We start from the raw sequence: 16,289 nt of genomic DNA on the forward strand, positions 1-16,289 counted from the left end.
CATGTCTAATCATGTCACACTTATGCGAACAAGCACTTACTGTACTCAATTTACACTTTCCTGCCTGTTCACGTGTAAGGGGACACAAGTCTACCATATCATCATCATTATCACCATTTATTTATATAGCGCCACTAATTCCGCAGCGTTGTACAGAGAACTCACTCACACCAGTCCCATATGCATGTGACACTGCTATTATAACGACAGAATTACAGTCAGAGATACAAAACAACAGATCACTTTCCACCGGTTGCTGAGGACAAGAAAAAGTCTGTAAAAACTAAGCTGAAATTGTGTAAACATTATTCAAATAAAAATCAAAGGAGATGCACTGTAAAAGATGAACCTTATATATATTCAGCTGCAGTGAGAAAGCTTCTTATTTCTTATTAATTTAAACATTTAACAATTTAATTTACTGTTCCTGTAACATCCTAAAATACACTGTGCATTTAGATGGATAACTTTTATTTCCCTGTTATGATTTTGGCAGCTGTTAAGAGAAGTAGATAATAAAAGTCTTATCTAATCTGGCTATTTGGTCAAAAGATAGTTTTAATATACAATTCCCAGCAGTTATTCATATCCAGTACTTTGAAAACCAGATGATTTTCCTGTTACCATGTCAATTTTCTACTTCTCATTAATTTTATTTCATATTCTGTCGCTCTCTCATTTCCAAGTCCTTGATGAACTTAAAGGAGTATGGATATTAATAGTGTGTCCCCTTATATAGAGTCCACAAACGATTATAGGAGAAAAATAAATTCAGACGGGTCCTAATTCTTCCATTTATCATTTTCTGTAAAGAGCTCTTGGTTATTCTTTCTTTCCTCCGCCTAGCAGTTAATTATATCCTAGATGTCAAGAGTGATTAATACTGTACAAGATTCAAACCTCAGAGAAGATTACAGACCAGTTCTCATTATTGCTGGTCTGCAAGAAAAATGCAGATTATTATATAAAATGACGATCATTATATAATATTTTTTTTTCTAATTTATAGGGTGAAGTCTTATCTGTTTTCATTGTTGTAGTAAAGTGAAATGAGTTCAATTTATTAAGTCCAGTGCATTTTTATTCTGCTTTGCTAGAAAGCTGCATAGTGAATTGTTCCCATTGAGCATAGTACAAACTTAGTTGATCAGGCAGAAATATCTGTCTTCCTTTTGGATTTTAACATTACACATTGTTACCATGCAACCTGCATGTTAGGAAGTCAAGAATCAGCCTTTTTGCAACAATGTAACAAACAGTTTAGCATGTCAGCAATTAAATTTTCCTAGAAAATCCTGTGGCATAACAGAGTGGACTCCCTTCTCCTGAACATAAGACTTATTAATCTAAATATATCTCTTTCCTTCTATCTGTTAATGATCACTTCAGGTAATTACAATCAGCCAGCTCTGTCACTGGTTTATTTTCCTTCAGTGAACTCCAACAGCCATATAAGCTTATAAACCTCAATATAATGTGCTGCAGTTGACTGCTGAAGTTTTACTGACCGTTCCAGTTTCCTCTAATTAACTGATGCATTTAACAGTTGGCAAAGGAAATAAGGTCTCTGGAATATGATACAGAGTTCTATATAAGTGGCCCAAATTTATGGCACAGATTTTGAAGAACTGAAACTATTATGAAATTTAATCAGCCGATATAAATAAGGTAAATGGTACATTTTATATGCCTTGTTTCTACAATGTCTAAAATGTATTCTTTGTTATTTAAGCAGTGCATGTTTTAGACTTCATTGCCAAGCTCTATAGAAAAATTTGGTAGGGGCTCGGTGATGCCAGTCCATCCTCCACAGCCACCCTTCTGCTCTACTCACATACGTGGGGGTGGATGCACAGTTTAGCCCAGATTGAGCTTTTGGTTCTGCAGTGGCAGTAGTTTCGCCAGTGCACCTATCCCTTCTTTTACAGATTTGAGAAAGAGAAGAATAGATAGGATTAATGGGAAATGTCACACATGACTACATCATTTTAGTATTAATCAAAAACAGACTAATATATTGCTTGCTCATAGATATGGTGTGCTTACTTTATAACTTACTCTATTACTCTCTAGCTTTATAAATCATCCCTGAACGTCCAGTTACCCTTACAAGTTAAAGCAATGTACCTATATGGTTGAAATTACACTTCCTCTTCGGGTTGGGTACGGAATAATGATACTCAGCCAAAACTATCATTCCATTGGAGAACCACTTAAAGATCCAATGGATAGAAAAATGGAAAATGGATTTAAGATGGATACCTTGTCCAAGGATACCCAGAAAAAAAATTAATAGACAGTACTTACTTAAATTTATGGAGATTATGAGAAAGGGGAATTATTCCTCTGCAAGGCATCTTTAGATATGATCACACTTGTCGCCTTTGGCTGCGCCCTTGGGCTGCAGATCCGCAGAGTAAAAATTGTTTGACTACCCTTCTTTTTGACCATACTTCCTTTCTTTTCTTTCTGTTGACAAGCTTGACTTGATTCAAAAAGTAACAGAATGTAAATCTCATCATTTACCACAAGATCTTAAAAGGTTTTTTTTCCTGTTCATCCTCTCGACATCACTTTAAAGAAGCCAGGCAAGCAGTATTCTCGGGAGTTTGGGATTAATTCTTCCAAACAGCCTTTTCATCCCTTCAGGGATAAAGAAGGAAGAACGAATCCCCATTGACTCTTGATTGACACAATATCCAGCTACTCAGGATCACTGGGCTTGAGACATTATATACATTAGGTGACAAAAATGAGTCGATCCTCCTCAGTATAACTCAAAGCATTGTGCAGCAGTTTACAGGCATTAATTGAAAATCTGATGTTTTCTTTAGTTCCCGTCAATCAAAGAGGCACACTCATCATCAGCAATTTATATAGCGCCAATAATTCCGCAGCGCTCTATAGAGCACTCACTCACATCAGTCCCTGTCCCATTGGAGCGTACAGTGTAAATTCCCTAACACACACACCGGGAGAGACAAAGGTCAATTTAATTGCAGCCAATTAACTTACTTGTATGTTTTTGGAGTGTGGGAGGAAACCCACAGAAACACAGGCAGAACATACAAACTCCACACAGATAAGACCATGGTCATGAATCGAGCTCATGACCCCAGTGCTGTGAGGCAGAAGTGCTAACCACTGAGCCACCGTGCTGCCCCACACTCCAAACTTTTTTGGATAAAGAAGCATTTAGAAGGTTTCCAGATGGTCTTCAATTTGTGGAGTCATGCAATAGAAAAAGGAAACTTTCTTACAATAGATTTGAAGGATGCCTATATACATATTTAATAGGCAGAGCAACATCATCACTTTCTCAGATATTTTTTTTACCCCTAGTTGTTTTTTCCAGTTTTTCTCTACCATTCAGCCTGTGTACATGCCCATTGACCTTTACCAAAGTACTGGTGGTTCTTATGACCACTAGGAATCACAGTATGGCTTTATCTGGGTGATTTCCTGGGGATGGGGAAGTCAAAGTACATTGCCCAAGCATGGGCAATCTAGGTAATCTCTTTACTACAGGAGTATGGTTGCATTATAAATATGTCAGAGTTATCTTGCAGTTTGCCAATAGCTGAAGTTCTTGGGGGGTACACATAGACAAAGTAACAGACAAACTACAAGTGTCAGAAGAGAGGCTGTTCAAAATACAGCATCTGGCAAATCAGATCCAAGCTCAGCTGCTGTATTTGATATGGGACTGTCTCAGGCTCTTAGGGATGCTGTCTTCCACATACAGAATCATCAGCTGGAGTTAATCAAGCAGTGATATTGCAGTCAAGCGTCTCTGGATCATGTCACCCGGCTTGCCATGAGTGTCAGGGATTGCCTCAACTGGTGGCAAGACTCAACATTGAAGGACCAGGGAATATCCCTCACAGAACCAGAATGGATTGTGCGAACAACAGACTCCAGCTCCAGAGATGGAGCGCACATATGTACACACAAGTGGTACAGGACACATGACACCAGAATGAAAAGAAGCTTCACGCAAACATTCTAGAAATGAGAACAGTTTCCATGCATTTCAACATTTTTGACTTTTCCTGACATATCAAAATGTTTTCTGACAACCAAACGATGGTGAAATTCATAAAACGACAAGGAGGCACCAGACAGAACAATCAATAACTATGGTGTGGGTACAGAACATAATGTCCTTTTCAGCACTTCCTGTAGAAGGCAGGGGCAACAGTGTGGCAGATTATTTCAACCAGTATCATATCTATCCAAGAAGAGTGAGTATTGTACGAAGAGGTATTTCAGCTGCTGGTAGAGAGATTTGGGATTCCTTAATAGACTTGATGGCGACAAGTCAAAATGCTTTCATTCTTCTCGCAAAGACTACATAGCAGTAGCAATAGATGCCCTGATGAGGACTTTCTTTCAATGATATGTATTCCCTCATTTTCCTCTCATTGCACTATGAGGAAAACCATAAGAGAAGCAGTGGACATAACAGCCGTTCGTCCTTTTTGGACTTTCCAGCCAAAGCTTGCTAGTAGCCAGGGAGATGCTTTTGGAGCAGCCTTGGCCACTTTAATCAGACCTTAAAGAGTTAATCCATTTGTTAGTGCTGCCATGGACTCTTTAGCAGAAACAAAATTAACTGTAAATATAATTGCTTATATCACATTGAGGTTAACACACACATTTTACCATATACCAAAGTATGCTAACAGACCTCTGATAGTGGCATGACCACCATATTTTAGCAGTTGCAATAACAATGATGTCAACGAAAGAGAGAGAGTGTGTACCTTGTTTGCAAATCTTCCTATACGTATGGGAAGTCTTCAGTTGGAAACCACAAGGTGAATTAATGCATCTCAGTCTTAGAACTGATGCTTCAACATTATATGCAATTCATGCTTTCCCTTTCCCAGCTTTACAATAATGTTATGTGTAATGCAAGGTCAGTAGAGACAGATTATATACTTCTACCTTTATTATTCTCATTATCTGGTGAGGAAACTAAAGCATAATGGAGCTATTACCAGGTGTATGAGATGCTTCAATTGTTTCTATTGCTAGTAGTTTTCAAGTAAATTTAGTAGTTTACTATGTTGTGGCAACTACTCTTAGTATCAATGCTTGTCCTACATTCCACACCAAGAATACATGAATCTCCTTATACTGTATGTTTCCAGTTTGGTGTGTATATACTATTATATTGGATTAGCACAAGGCCACTAAAAAAATGGAGCAAACTGCATAGTTAATGATCATAACACTGTGATAGCTTTCCTAAAGTGAACTCCAGCAGCCAGTTGATATTTATTATAGGTTAACATCTGTAATGCTCTAACACACCACAATGCTAGTGACTCCCATTTGGGACCTGGTGCTTTGACTAATCACTGAATAGCAATACAGCACTAAGGTTGAGATGTAAAATTGTCTTGACCTTGGGCTGCACACATTGGATAATCTGCATTTCATTGCTATGCTGAATGTAGTGTTCGTTACTTTAATTGATTTAATATCTAAGTTTGTAAAATTCAGTATAATTATATGTGTCTGTCCAAAATATATATGTGGTATGAATATGTCTGTCTTGGGTGTATATCCTTTGTATTTAAAATAAGAATTGTGCTACTAACTTAAGTCTGATTTCATTTTATGTCTCTACAATGTTTTGAACATTGTAGCCATACCATAAAAAAAACACATTTTCATATTATATATTTGACTTGCTACTATCTGGATTCAAGGAAATTCAACCGACCACACTGAAGAAGTTGGACAGCAGTGGACTGTAGAACATCTACTACAATGGGCTGTATAGCATACTGGATAATTAGGTTTACTATAGAGTGCTTTTTTTTTTTTTTTTGCAAAACATCCAATATATTTTTACCCTTCACAGCGTGCTATGTTGAGTATTTTCACATTCATCAGAAAAAAAACGTTAAAGATAGGAGATGTTTAACATATTTTGTTTACATTACTTTTTTTTTTTGGTGGCCCATATTTTGTTAGATGGCAGAGTTAATGTGAAAAGGCTACGTCTGTAAATGTCAACTCATTTTTCACCTAGCCACAGAAGTACATTAGATCTGTTTAGAAGAGATGCATTTACTTGCCCAGAATTAAATAGCTTGATTATTTCTTGCTGTCAAGCACTGAATTGCTTTCATGTAGCAATATAACTGGCAGGAGACGGGTGGGGGGTAAGGGATAGAAGGAAAATTATTCTGTGCACGAGCAATATTCCCTCATACTGGAGCAGATGTGCGTGTGACATAGTGATATCTATCACAGTGCCATGAGGCTTAAGGTGACATTGGACAGAAACAAAACAGCATTGAGCTGCTCCTACACTCAAAAATGAAGTGTCTTGTACATTGCTGACTGCCCCCAAAGGAAGCTTCCAGTGAGAAAGGTGTCTAATAACTCTATACACAAACCCCACAATAAATTACATTTTTTCCTTATCAAAGACAGAGTTGATTTTATTTTAGGCTATTGTAGGTGAAGTTGAAAGTGACATTTACACTATTTAAACCCTTGATAAGATGCTCTCCAGTGCAAAAATAAGTATATATTTAAGTAATCTATAACCTACAGACATGTATCAATTAAAACCAAACACAAAGATGGAGCTCTATATTCAGCTCCCTTTCATATTTACTAGAGAAAAACTAATAGACTTCCGAACGGCTTCTTTACACTTTTTGTTTGTAACATCTACTTTAATTTATGTAGACCTCTTTTTAAATATATTCTCTTTAAATATGTTTTCATGTTTTATGTTATGTAATAAACAGGATTTCTTAAATACAAAATGCTTTCTATAGTTTATTGCATAGTTATGTTATATTTTAACTAAACACTTTTATTTTCTGATTTATGGTCTAGAACCTACGTTGTGGTACAACTGGCGTGGTGACCTTTATCCGTGGCAACATGCTGCATGTGGCCTGGCTGGGAGACTCGCAGGTTATGCTAGTACGGAAGGGACAAGCTGTGGAACTAATGAAACCACATAAGCCAGACAGAGAGGTAAGGCCTATAGAGCTGCTGAAACCACATTTAATTTGTCAGTGGACACTTTCTTCTTCTGTAAAATGCACAGTGCTCATTAGTGAAAATACTTAACATTTATAAAATTATCTTTTTCTATAATGTAATATAGCTAGATGAAACTCTTCCCAAAACATATGTAGAGTAATAGTAAAAATGCAATTCCTCTGGAAGCATTACCAGTTTCTATATTTTATATTTTATATACCTGTTCCTTTGTAGCTGCTTAGACAGCTAGATTGTATCCCACAGTGCTGGCACCTCTTTCCTTGAAAAGCTATAATAGCTGCAGGCTCCAAGGCTGCATTCTAGAAATGGTCAAAGCCCTGGTCTCCATCACTTCCCTACCATCATCACCTGCCTACCAATTACACATGGAAAAAAAACCATCATTATAATTACCTCATCACTGGATGTTTCTCCCACTTTATCTGACTTCTGGGATGGGTGGGGCTTGGAAGGCCACTGAACTCTTTCATCGTGTGTTTTCCTTAGTCGCTTTGCTTGTCCTTCCTTGTGTCTTTGCCTGCTTGTCCTTTCTGTTTCTAGTGCTCATTGCATACTTATCTCCCACAAGTTAACCCGTGCATGATACTCATGCATTCTAGTCAAATCAAGCTACTTAAGGTCTTAAAAAGGTTCTTGTCATGCATTTGGACCTAGCCCAGGCCTCCTCAGGGGAAGAGCGTTACTTCCCGACGCAAGCGGCCTTTTTAATGTGTGTTCATGAGGTAAAATTACCTCACGAAAATGAGTTTCACCCCTCAACTCGTAAATTTAGCCTTTACTACCCCTCCCACAGGGGGAAGGGGGGATGATGGAAGTTAACTGACTTGACTATTCTAATTTTTTTGTCAAATAATGTCAGTATACCAAATTTCAGGTCAATTGGACGAGCCCTTTCTGAGAAAATAGTTTTTTCCACACACACACACACACACACACACACACACACACACTAACGCACTCCTCTACACATGTGTGTTCATGAGGTATAATTACCTCACGAAAGTGAGTTTGAGCCCTACCAAATTTCAGCCCTTTTTGAATTTTTTTCCCCACACACACTAAGAATTTAGTAGGTCAGTGTATAACTCTGCCCAGCAGGTGGCGCTGCAACTTGTTGTTTTTTTTACACACACAGACACCACTAAGCATTTATATATTAGATGTTTGTCTAAGGGTACCGTTGCACAGGGCAGAAAGGCTCCTATATTTGTTGATGAGGTATTAAAGAGGCAACGCCTGTAGTCCCATGGAGCAGAGTCCATGGTTGAAGCCTGGGTCAGATCATTAATGTAACCACTGCTCCCCTATGGTTCATAGTCAAACTTGTATTATTAGATTTGACCCATTTTAGCTGTACACATAAATGTGTATATATGTAAAGCACAGGTTCTGTCCACTAATAATTCTCATGCTTGTTTTTTTTATAGGACGAGAAACATCGCATAGAGGCCCTGGGAGGTTGTGTTGTCTGGTTTGGAGCATGGAGAGTTAATGGAAGCCTGTCTGTCTCCAGAGCTATTGGTAGGAGGTTGACTTAATTAAATCTTTCTCTTCTCTTTGTCTCCTTATGGCCCTGATTTTAATTAAGCGTTTGATGATCTCAGACATACAGAAAGCTAAAGAAACATGAAACAGAAGATAAATTATATTGGGAAATCTGAAGTCATCTCACCTAGGATGCAATTAAATTACAAAAGCACTAGGAATATATTAACTAAACGGAGTAATGTACTCAAGATTTATTCCCACACCGTATGCTGTGTTTACTGTATAGGTCTAACGAGACCTATCCTTCAACTAGATTGTTCAGAGAAAAGTGTATTTTTCCTATTTTTTTTTGCAGATTGTTCTGTGTCCAATGATCCAGTCATAACATTGGAGGAGGGATTATTGTACACTGCATTATAAATATACAGTCTGCACAACTATAGCAGTGCCAGTAGTCTGAGTTGTGAGTTAAAATCCTGGGAATGCTGAAATTTTATGCAGACCAGCATGTTCCCAGGAATTGGTGTCTCCCAGGAAAAAGTCTGTGCAGACGCCGTCAAAAATCCCTCCGGGAGAAACACCGCTGCACACATGACATTGATTCATTGTGCCTTGTTGTGTTACCCTCAATAGCAGGTAGAATAAGAGTCTATATATTCTGTATTGATGGATCCTGAATGATTATTATGTCATTAGTCCTTATTAAATAGTAACTACACACACAGACATATACTCTCTCTTGCTCAGGGCACAAAAAGGTTTAGTTACAATGCTACTTGCCACCACACCATGTAAATCAGCACAAAAATCTGTTTAGAGATTTAGCACTCTGATATGTTGAGCTGGCGGGCTGTACACTTATTATTAATTTCATGATATGTGAGTGGCAGACGCCAGGCTAACCAAGAGCAATGGGAGCATTGCTAGTATAATCGTGTGCATATGGCCTCTACTGGTGTAATCATTTGGGGGCACTGCTGGTATAATCATGTGGGGACAAGCGCTGCTTGTTTAATAATTTGTGAACACTGCTACTATAATTAGTGTTTGGAGCTACTGGGGACATTAAAAAAGGAGGCTCCAAAAAGCATAACCAAGCAATCCCTATTTGGCCCTTATCCAGCTTTTACTTGGGAGGTCCAGACACAAGGAGCTACACCTCTGCTTGCAGCTGGTATTCTAAACTCTCTATAGAGGAGCTGAGCCTACTCCAGCTCAAGGAATTAAATACTGTCAAGGTCAGACCATATACACTGACAAAAAGACAAAAAGCATTGGTCTTTGGGGAAATATCCCCTCCTACTATGATGACTCACCAATCCAAGACAGCAGGAAGTGTACTGTCTCCTTCTCACATACAATATAATCTTAACAGTAATATTGTTGTGTTCTCACCCCACTATGGACCACCGTCCCCCTCTTTTTTGTCAAGTCTCCCCCCTCCTCTCCTTTTTGCTTTCTGTACCCCATATATTTGTTAAAAATTCAATAAAAAAATACTGATGATGATAAAAAAACCTAAACAGTGCGAAAATCAAAATAAACACCTAACAAGGCTAGCACAGTGTCGGAACTAGGGAGGGGCAAATGGGGCAATTGTGTTTTAAACACAATCAGAACAGCAAGGCAGCATACTCTGCCTGTTGTCTCTTTCAACACGGACCTGCACATAGTGTGCGGTTGCAGGCAGCCCTACGGATAAACGTCAACAGGAGGCGGAAACTACATCCCCCTCCCCTAAAAAAACTAAAATTCTAGATCCGCCCCTGGGCTAGCAAGGCATACAGAACGAAGAGTACATACTAAATTTGTGTAAGTTCATAATTGTCTATTATACCAGTCACAGTCATACTGTGTAGCTTTCCATACATACAGTGTAAGAATAGGGGAACTGAGAATTAAATGTACCAAACAAAACCACAGAATTGGTACTTGCAATTGTTTACACATGGAAAATAAAAATGTTACTACTAAGGCATCAATGGTTTAGTTGAGGCTACAGAATACACATTACACTAACACCTGAAGTAGTAGAAATATGTTATCTGCACTTTTATTCAGTGTATTCAACCATGCAGTCTTAATCATGTACTGAAATATGATTTTATTTATAACTAATTGTATGCACTGTGTAACATGAGAATTAGAGGACATGTATCCTGTCCCTGCACTGTTCCTGTCTGCAGTTTCCTATTCTTTATATGATTGGAATTTACATATAGACTAGGAATAGAACAGGGGTCTGTCGTTTGCCTTTATATAACTTAAACAGATTTGCCACCTTCAAATTACTTTAACCAGGAACAATATAAAGCATGCCTATCTGTAAAACAAAAAAGCCTGGAGGCTACTTTTCCCTTTTAAAGATTTAGAAAGACACACAATTATTACATAGCAATATCATTAGAATGGGATGTTATATATTTATTGATGTTTTGCTTGGTCTTGGAGTTAATGAGGATGACATTGTTAAGGATCCACTGAACTAGTAAAACCATTTTGCTTGTAAACATTGATTGCAAAAGTATTTTGTCAACATAAATTGTAAAAGGATTTAAAAAACATCTAATTATGTGGCGTAATTAATGCATAAGAAATTCTCTAAATATAAATTGCATGATTTTAAAAGGCTGTGTCATAATAATGTGTGTTAACTCATGTGTAATATACTGGGAAATACCTACATACTGTATATCTCATGCATGGCTTTATCCAAGGAATACATTCCTTTTATTATTTGCTTGTCCTGGTGTCACTTATGTCTCAACAGCTGTCTTTGAAGGTTTTGGTAATTTCTCCATGTAATAGAGGGAATTGTTTTTTCTGTGCTCTCTTCTATAACTCCAGTATACAGGAGATGAGAGAAAAACTGAATGAAATATTTTTTTAGCTCTCAAGAGTCTGTTTCTGAAACTTTGCTACTGAGAGTAATGATTTTTTTCTCATACATGCAAGAATACTTCTCATTTTATGGGAGGTTCATGAATAAATATTTACACTCTTCTTTTAATGTTACTACTTGTATAACCTGTCCCACTTATTTTTAAATAGTTTTAATTGTTTTGCCATTAGGAGGAGCTGTTATTTACTATATAGTTAGCATTTTACGGTGAAACAACAAATAATGTTGCAGCTCCCATTTATATAGAACTATTCAGAGAAAAAAAAAAATTTTCTGCTAAATAATGCATTGCTATTGCAAATTATTATTTTTGTTTTACGTATTTCTAGTAAATAAAGTGAGGCTAAATCATGCAAATAACAAAGATATATTTTAATGTGAATCTTCATTGCCAGCAGTCGGTTATTTGTTTTGCATTTTTTTGTCTGGTCTAGTCTGAATGATGATTTCTTATACAATTCAACATGGTTATTCCTTGACAAGGATAACATTTTCATTCCATTGCTGCAGAAGATGGCGTTAGCTTGATAAATTGGACAAGACCGCCGTTCCCATAGAGGATTCCTAAAACCTGATAATTAAATAGTTTTTTTTAGCATTTTTGAAAACAAGTGTTGATTTGTAAACCCAGCATGGTCCCCTTGAAAATCAGTCCTGGTGCCTTGTACTTATTTCATGCAGTCATTGATAATGTTAAGCAAGCATTACATGTTGTCTTCTTTGTCATATAGGGGATGCTGAGCACAAGCCATATATCTGCGGTGATGCAGACTCTGACTCCATTGTCCTTGATGGCTCTGAAGATTATCTCATTCTTGCTTGTGATGGTTTTTATGACACGATGAACCCAGATGAAGCAGTGAAAGTTGTGTCTGACCATCTGAAGGAGAACAACGGAGACAGCAGTATGGTTGCTCATAAGCTGGTGGCATCAGCTCGTGATGCTGGCTCCAGTGACAACATTACAGTCATTGTGGTGTTTCTCAGGGACCTCAATGCAGCAAACAACACAAGCCAGGAGAACAATCAAACAGAAAACTCTTTTGATAGGGGAAAGGAAGATAATGGAGATGACAAGGAGAATCAAGGAGAGTGCAAAGGATCATGGCCCCTTCATCAGTGTTCAGCACCTGCTGACTTAGGAGGTTATGATGGTCAAGATTCTTTCACAGATAGAACTAGCTTGAACCTTGGCCCAGTAGTGCAGGTTTTAGAGAAACAAGACTATTTAGACCCATTGCATGGAGGAGGTGGCAAGCCATATAGTGCCAAATGCTTACCGTGCTCCCAAGTATCCAGAGCTAGCTCACCAAAGAGAGCCAACGGAAACAAAGAATCTGTGAGGAAGGAGTCTTTAGAAAGTCCTACAGCTTGTGGAGAGAGAGAGTGGGATAACAGTATTTCTAGAAATAAAGGCTCAGGATATGTGAATATCTTGATGCCGCGAAAGGAGAGCTTATGCTGCCCTCCGGAGTTAAAAGATGAATGTTTGGAAGTAGTGGTGAAGAGTCCAATGCATGTACGCTTCAGAAAGAGGAGAGGCGGAACTAAGACCAAGCCAAACTTTCCAAAGCTCCTTTCTTCCAAAAAGCCTTCTCACAAAGCACGGTCTACTTTATCGGTGCCAGTGCAAAGCATTGGCAGGCATAGGATATCAGTACATTGCTCTGTAGCTTCTAGGAAAACTAGTCTTAGAGGTCATTTGATGACTAGAGCATTGTTAAAAGAGAGCAACTGTATAGCACTGGCAGACCTGCATAGGATCCATCAAATGTAAACAGAAACCTGAATTCCCCTGTGTGTTATATAACTGTAGTGCTCCAGTGACTTAGGTTAGGTAGACCCACACTTTAATGGCATCTTTCTCCTATCTTAGTGTATTGATCTCACCCCAAGCAGTGCACAGTGTGGTACACTATTTACATATAGATGGACATTTTCACAGTCATCGGAAATGTCGCCTCACCTCTGTTAATAGCAGGAGGCATAACTGCTGCTGTGTTTATATCACTACTTTTACACATTGTCCTTGGTCACATACAGCAATTAGGGGCAGGGGCTGGCTGGGCTGGGGGGCCGGTCCCATAGTGAGCTACCTTGGGCTGGGTCACTGAGCTACCTTAATTTTTTTCCTTTAAAATGTTCCTAATGGGCTGCTGAGCTGAGTCTCACCTCTCCGGGCTAAAATTTGTCAGCCAGCCCCTGAGGATGGAAAAACAAAAGACAAAGTAGACGATATTTAAAAAACAAAACAAAAAACAGGTTAAAGCCCATTGCTGTAAGTGAATGTTTAGAAGGTGGCTTGTATCTGGTGTAAAATCCGCAATGTTACCTATATCAAATGCAGTACAAACCGTTGACTCCATCCAAAATGTTTTTTATGTGCGTCTCAAAAGGTCTTTAATGAGAATCCCTGTAGTGTTGTTGTCCTGGCCTTTAGTTGAAAAGGTTTCCATACTCAGTGATGCAACTTGCAGGAGGAGGTTTAAAACTGCGTTGATGAAAACACTGGTTTAAACCTTAAAGATTAGATCATTGATAAACAAGTGACTGAACCAGATGATCATGTAAAGAGCATTGTGGCTTTTAATTGTGGACTGGTTTCAGGTCATATAAGTGCCCTCAACCCAAACTATGATTGCAACTGTATATTTACCTCTGAAGACTACTTTATACATGAAAGGCTAGAGATTACTATCAGTTATTTTTATAATTTTAGATAGATGTCACACTTTATAATGGCAATAAGGCACTGCTGGAGTACAGTGAGATATAGCCAATTTCCAGTGATTCCTGCGGATAAGCCAACCTCTACAGTATGAGGAAACTCAGGTATAAAGGCATTAAATCAATAACTGCATTATAGAAACCATCCCATTATGTTAAACAGATGATCCACTATTCATTATCCCTTGAAAGTTATTTTAGCCATAAGATATCTGATCTGGGTTTGGCTGCACATGTCTCTCATTTCAAAATACAATAAGAGAAAATGTACTCAGAGAAGTCTTAGCATTTAAATCATTAAATCTAATTAAATAACAAAGAAACAGGGTTATTACTGTGTTAACACATCATGTATATTTAATTATACAGCACAGCATGTTCCTTTCCATATGCGTTTTTTGACCTTCAGGCTGCCTTAATTTCATGCATCATGTTTCCTTTCCTAAAACAATTTTAATTTGTAGATGGCTATAGGCAGAAATTTTTCTCAATCAAAAAGCTAATTAGTCAACTGATAAGTTTTAGCCTTTCCGTTCATGTACTATTTTAATTTGAGCCCAAAAGCATAGTACCAAAATATAGTAGTTTTCAACACACAGCCAAATTAACGAATTAATATTTGTTTACTAAAAGTAGTAATGAAATTTGCATGACAATAACATAATAATAACATAATAACAAATATACTATAATAAACTGGATCAGTTGCAGTATATCTGATTAACTATTCAAATTCAATATGTACAAAAATAATACATTATTTCTGTGAAACACTTTTTTATCATATGTAAGGAGCAAAATTTTGTTCAAGAACTGACCATTCTTTTAACTTTGATACATATCTTGGTTTCCTTGGAATGAAACTTCATCACAATTAATGTAATGGAATAGGTATTGATTTTCATTTTTTAATTTAAATTTTCCCTGTACATTTTTACAGGCAAATTTTCATTGGCAGTAAATTCGAGCTACTCAACAGTATAGCTGCAAAGTGGCTACAAGGATAGTCCATTTGGCTTAATTGCTGATCTGAAGTCAGCAGACTAATAGTAACTTGATGGCAAACTCAAATGCATCATCTTGCACAGAAAGCTACGACAAACAGCTACATTGCCCAGATATTGGTTATATTTATACTCTTTAGCAAGGTACAGTTAAAAACTGCAATTCCCTCTAAAAATGAGGTTTGTTTCTTTAACATAAATCACACTAATTAACTGTAAGACCACCCTTTATTTTGTTAATCTATCAATAGAGTTGATTAAAGCTTTTTTAACAATTTACAGTTTGCTCCTACAATTACCACAGTCAGATAATATATAATGCAGTGAGCAGGGAAGCTTTGGTATGTCCCTCTTCTTAGCCAGCACAATCACCAATCATCCTGCCATCCTTTACCTTTAAGGAGGCCCTTGACTGATTGGCTCAGACTCAGAGATGAGGTTACTTTCTGCTAGTGAGAAGCAGAAACCAAATGCCTCTATGTGCGAGACAGGTTTTTGCAGTGGCAGTCATTATAAGTCATATCAAAATATCCCCTAAACATTAATTCTGCAAAGTGAACATTGAGTTATACAAGGACCTCCTGAAGTAAAAAACAGCTTCCGTTTTATGGTACAAAACTTGCTGTTTAAAAGCAATAAACAAAAAAAAACCATCTGTAGGATTGCATTTATAAATTACACAGCTCCATAACAAGAATTTGAATATATCCATAAAGATCCTAGTGTCAACACAATTTCCCCCCCACCCATTCACCTTACATAAGTGGTTACTTTGCACTACACTTTCTGCTCAGAACATCTCTGATGAGAATTTATTTTTGAAACCCTGGAATGCCAGTTTGAATTCTGGGGCGTCAGATTACTTGAGGTGTCATGGTCCTGCAGCATGGGAGATGATTAAGCTCATACTTGCCTACTTTCTAATTATGAATTGCAGGTGAGGAGGTGGAGGCCCCACCCCTTGCGGAAAATTGATGAAATTTTGTTGCATATCCAGAATTAAACGATTTGTGGCCAATTGCGTCGTCAAGGTCCCCCCTCCTGCAGGATGCGGGAGAATGGCCTGCTTTCCTGAGAGTCTAGGAGACTGGCCCAGAATTCAGGAGTCTCCCAGACATTCCGGATAA

At 37.8% G+C, this 16,289-nt stretch overlaps 1 protein-coding gene across 1 annotated transcript in view; it reads left to right on the forward strand.

Annotated features, from left to right (window-relative positions):
- Positions 1-15,904, forward strand: part of PPM1E (protein phosphatase, Mg2+/Mn2+ dependent 1E) — a 204,976-nt gene extending 189,072 nt beyond the window's left edge. Inside the window, exons 5-7 of the mRNA XM_075195071.1 lie at positions 6,868-7,011; positions 8,469-8,562; positions 12,163-15,904. Coding sequence (XP_075051172.1) covers positions 6,868-7,011; positions 8,469-8,562; positions 12,163-13,208 — 1,284 coding nt within the window. The 3' untranslated portion in view covers positions 13,209-15,904. The remainder of the gene's footprint in view (positions 1-6,867; positions 7,012-8,468; positions 8,563-12,162) is intronic.
- Positions 15,905-16,289: the final 385 nt, after the last annotated feature.

This window comes from Mixophyes fleayi, chromosome 2 (genome assembly GCF_038048845.1).
Source record: "Mixophyes fleayi isolate aMixFle1 chromosome 2, aMixFle1.hap1, whole genome shotgun sequence".
Classification (NCBI taxonomy): domain Eukaryota; kingdom Metazoa; phylum Chordata; class Amphibia; order Anura; family Limnodynastidae; genus Mixophyes; species Mixophyes fleayi.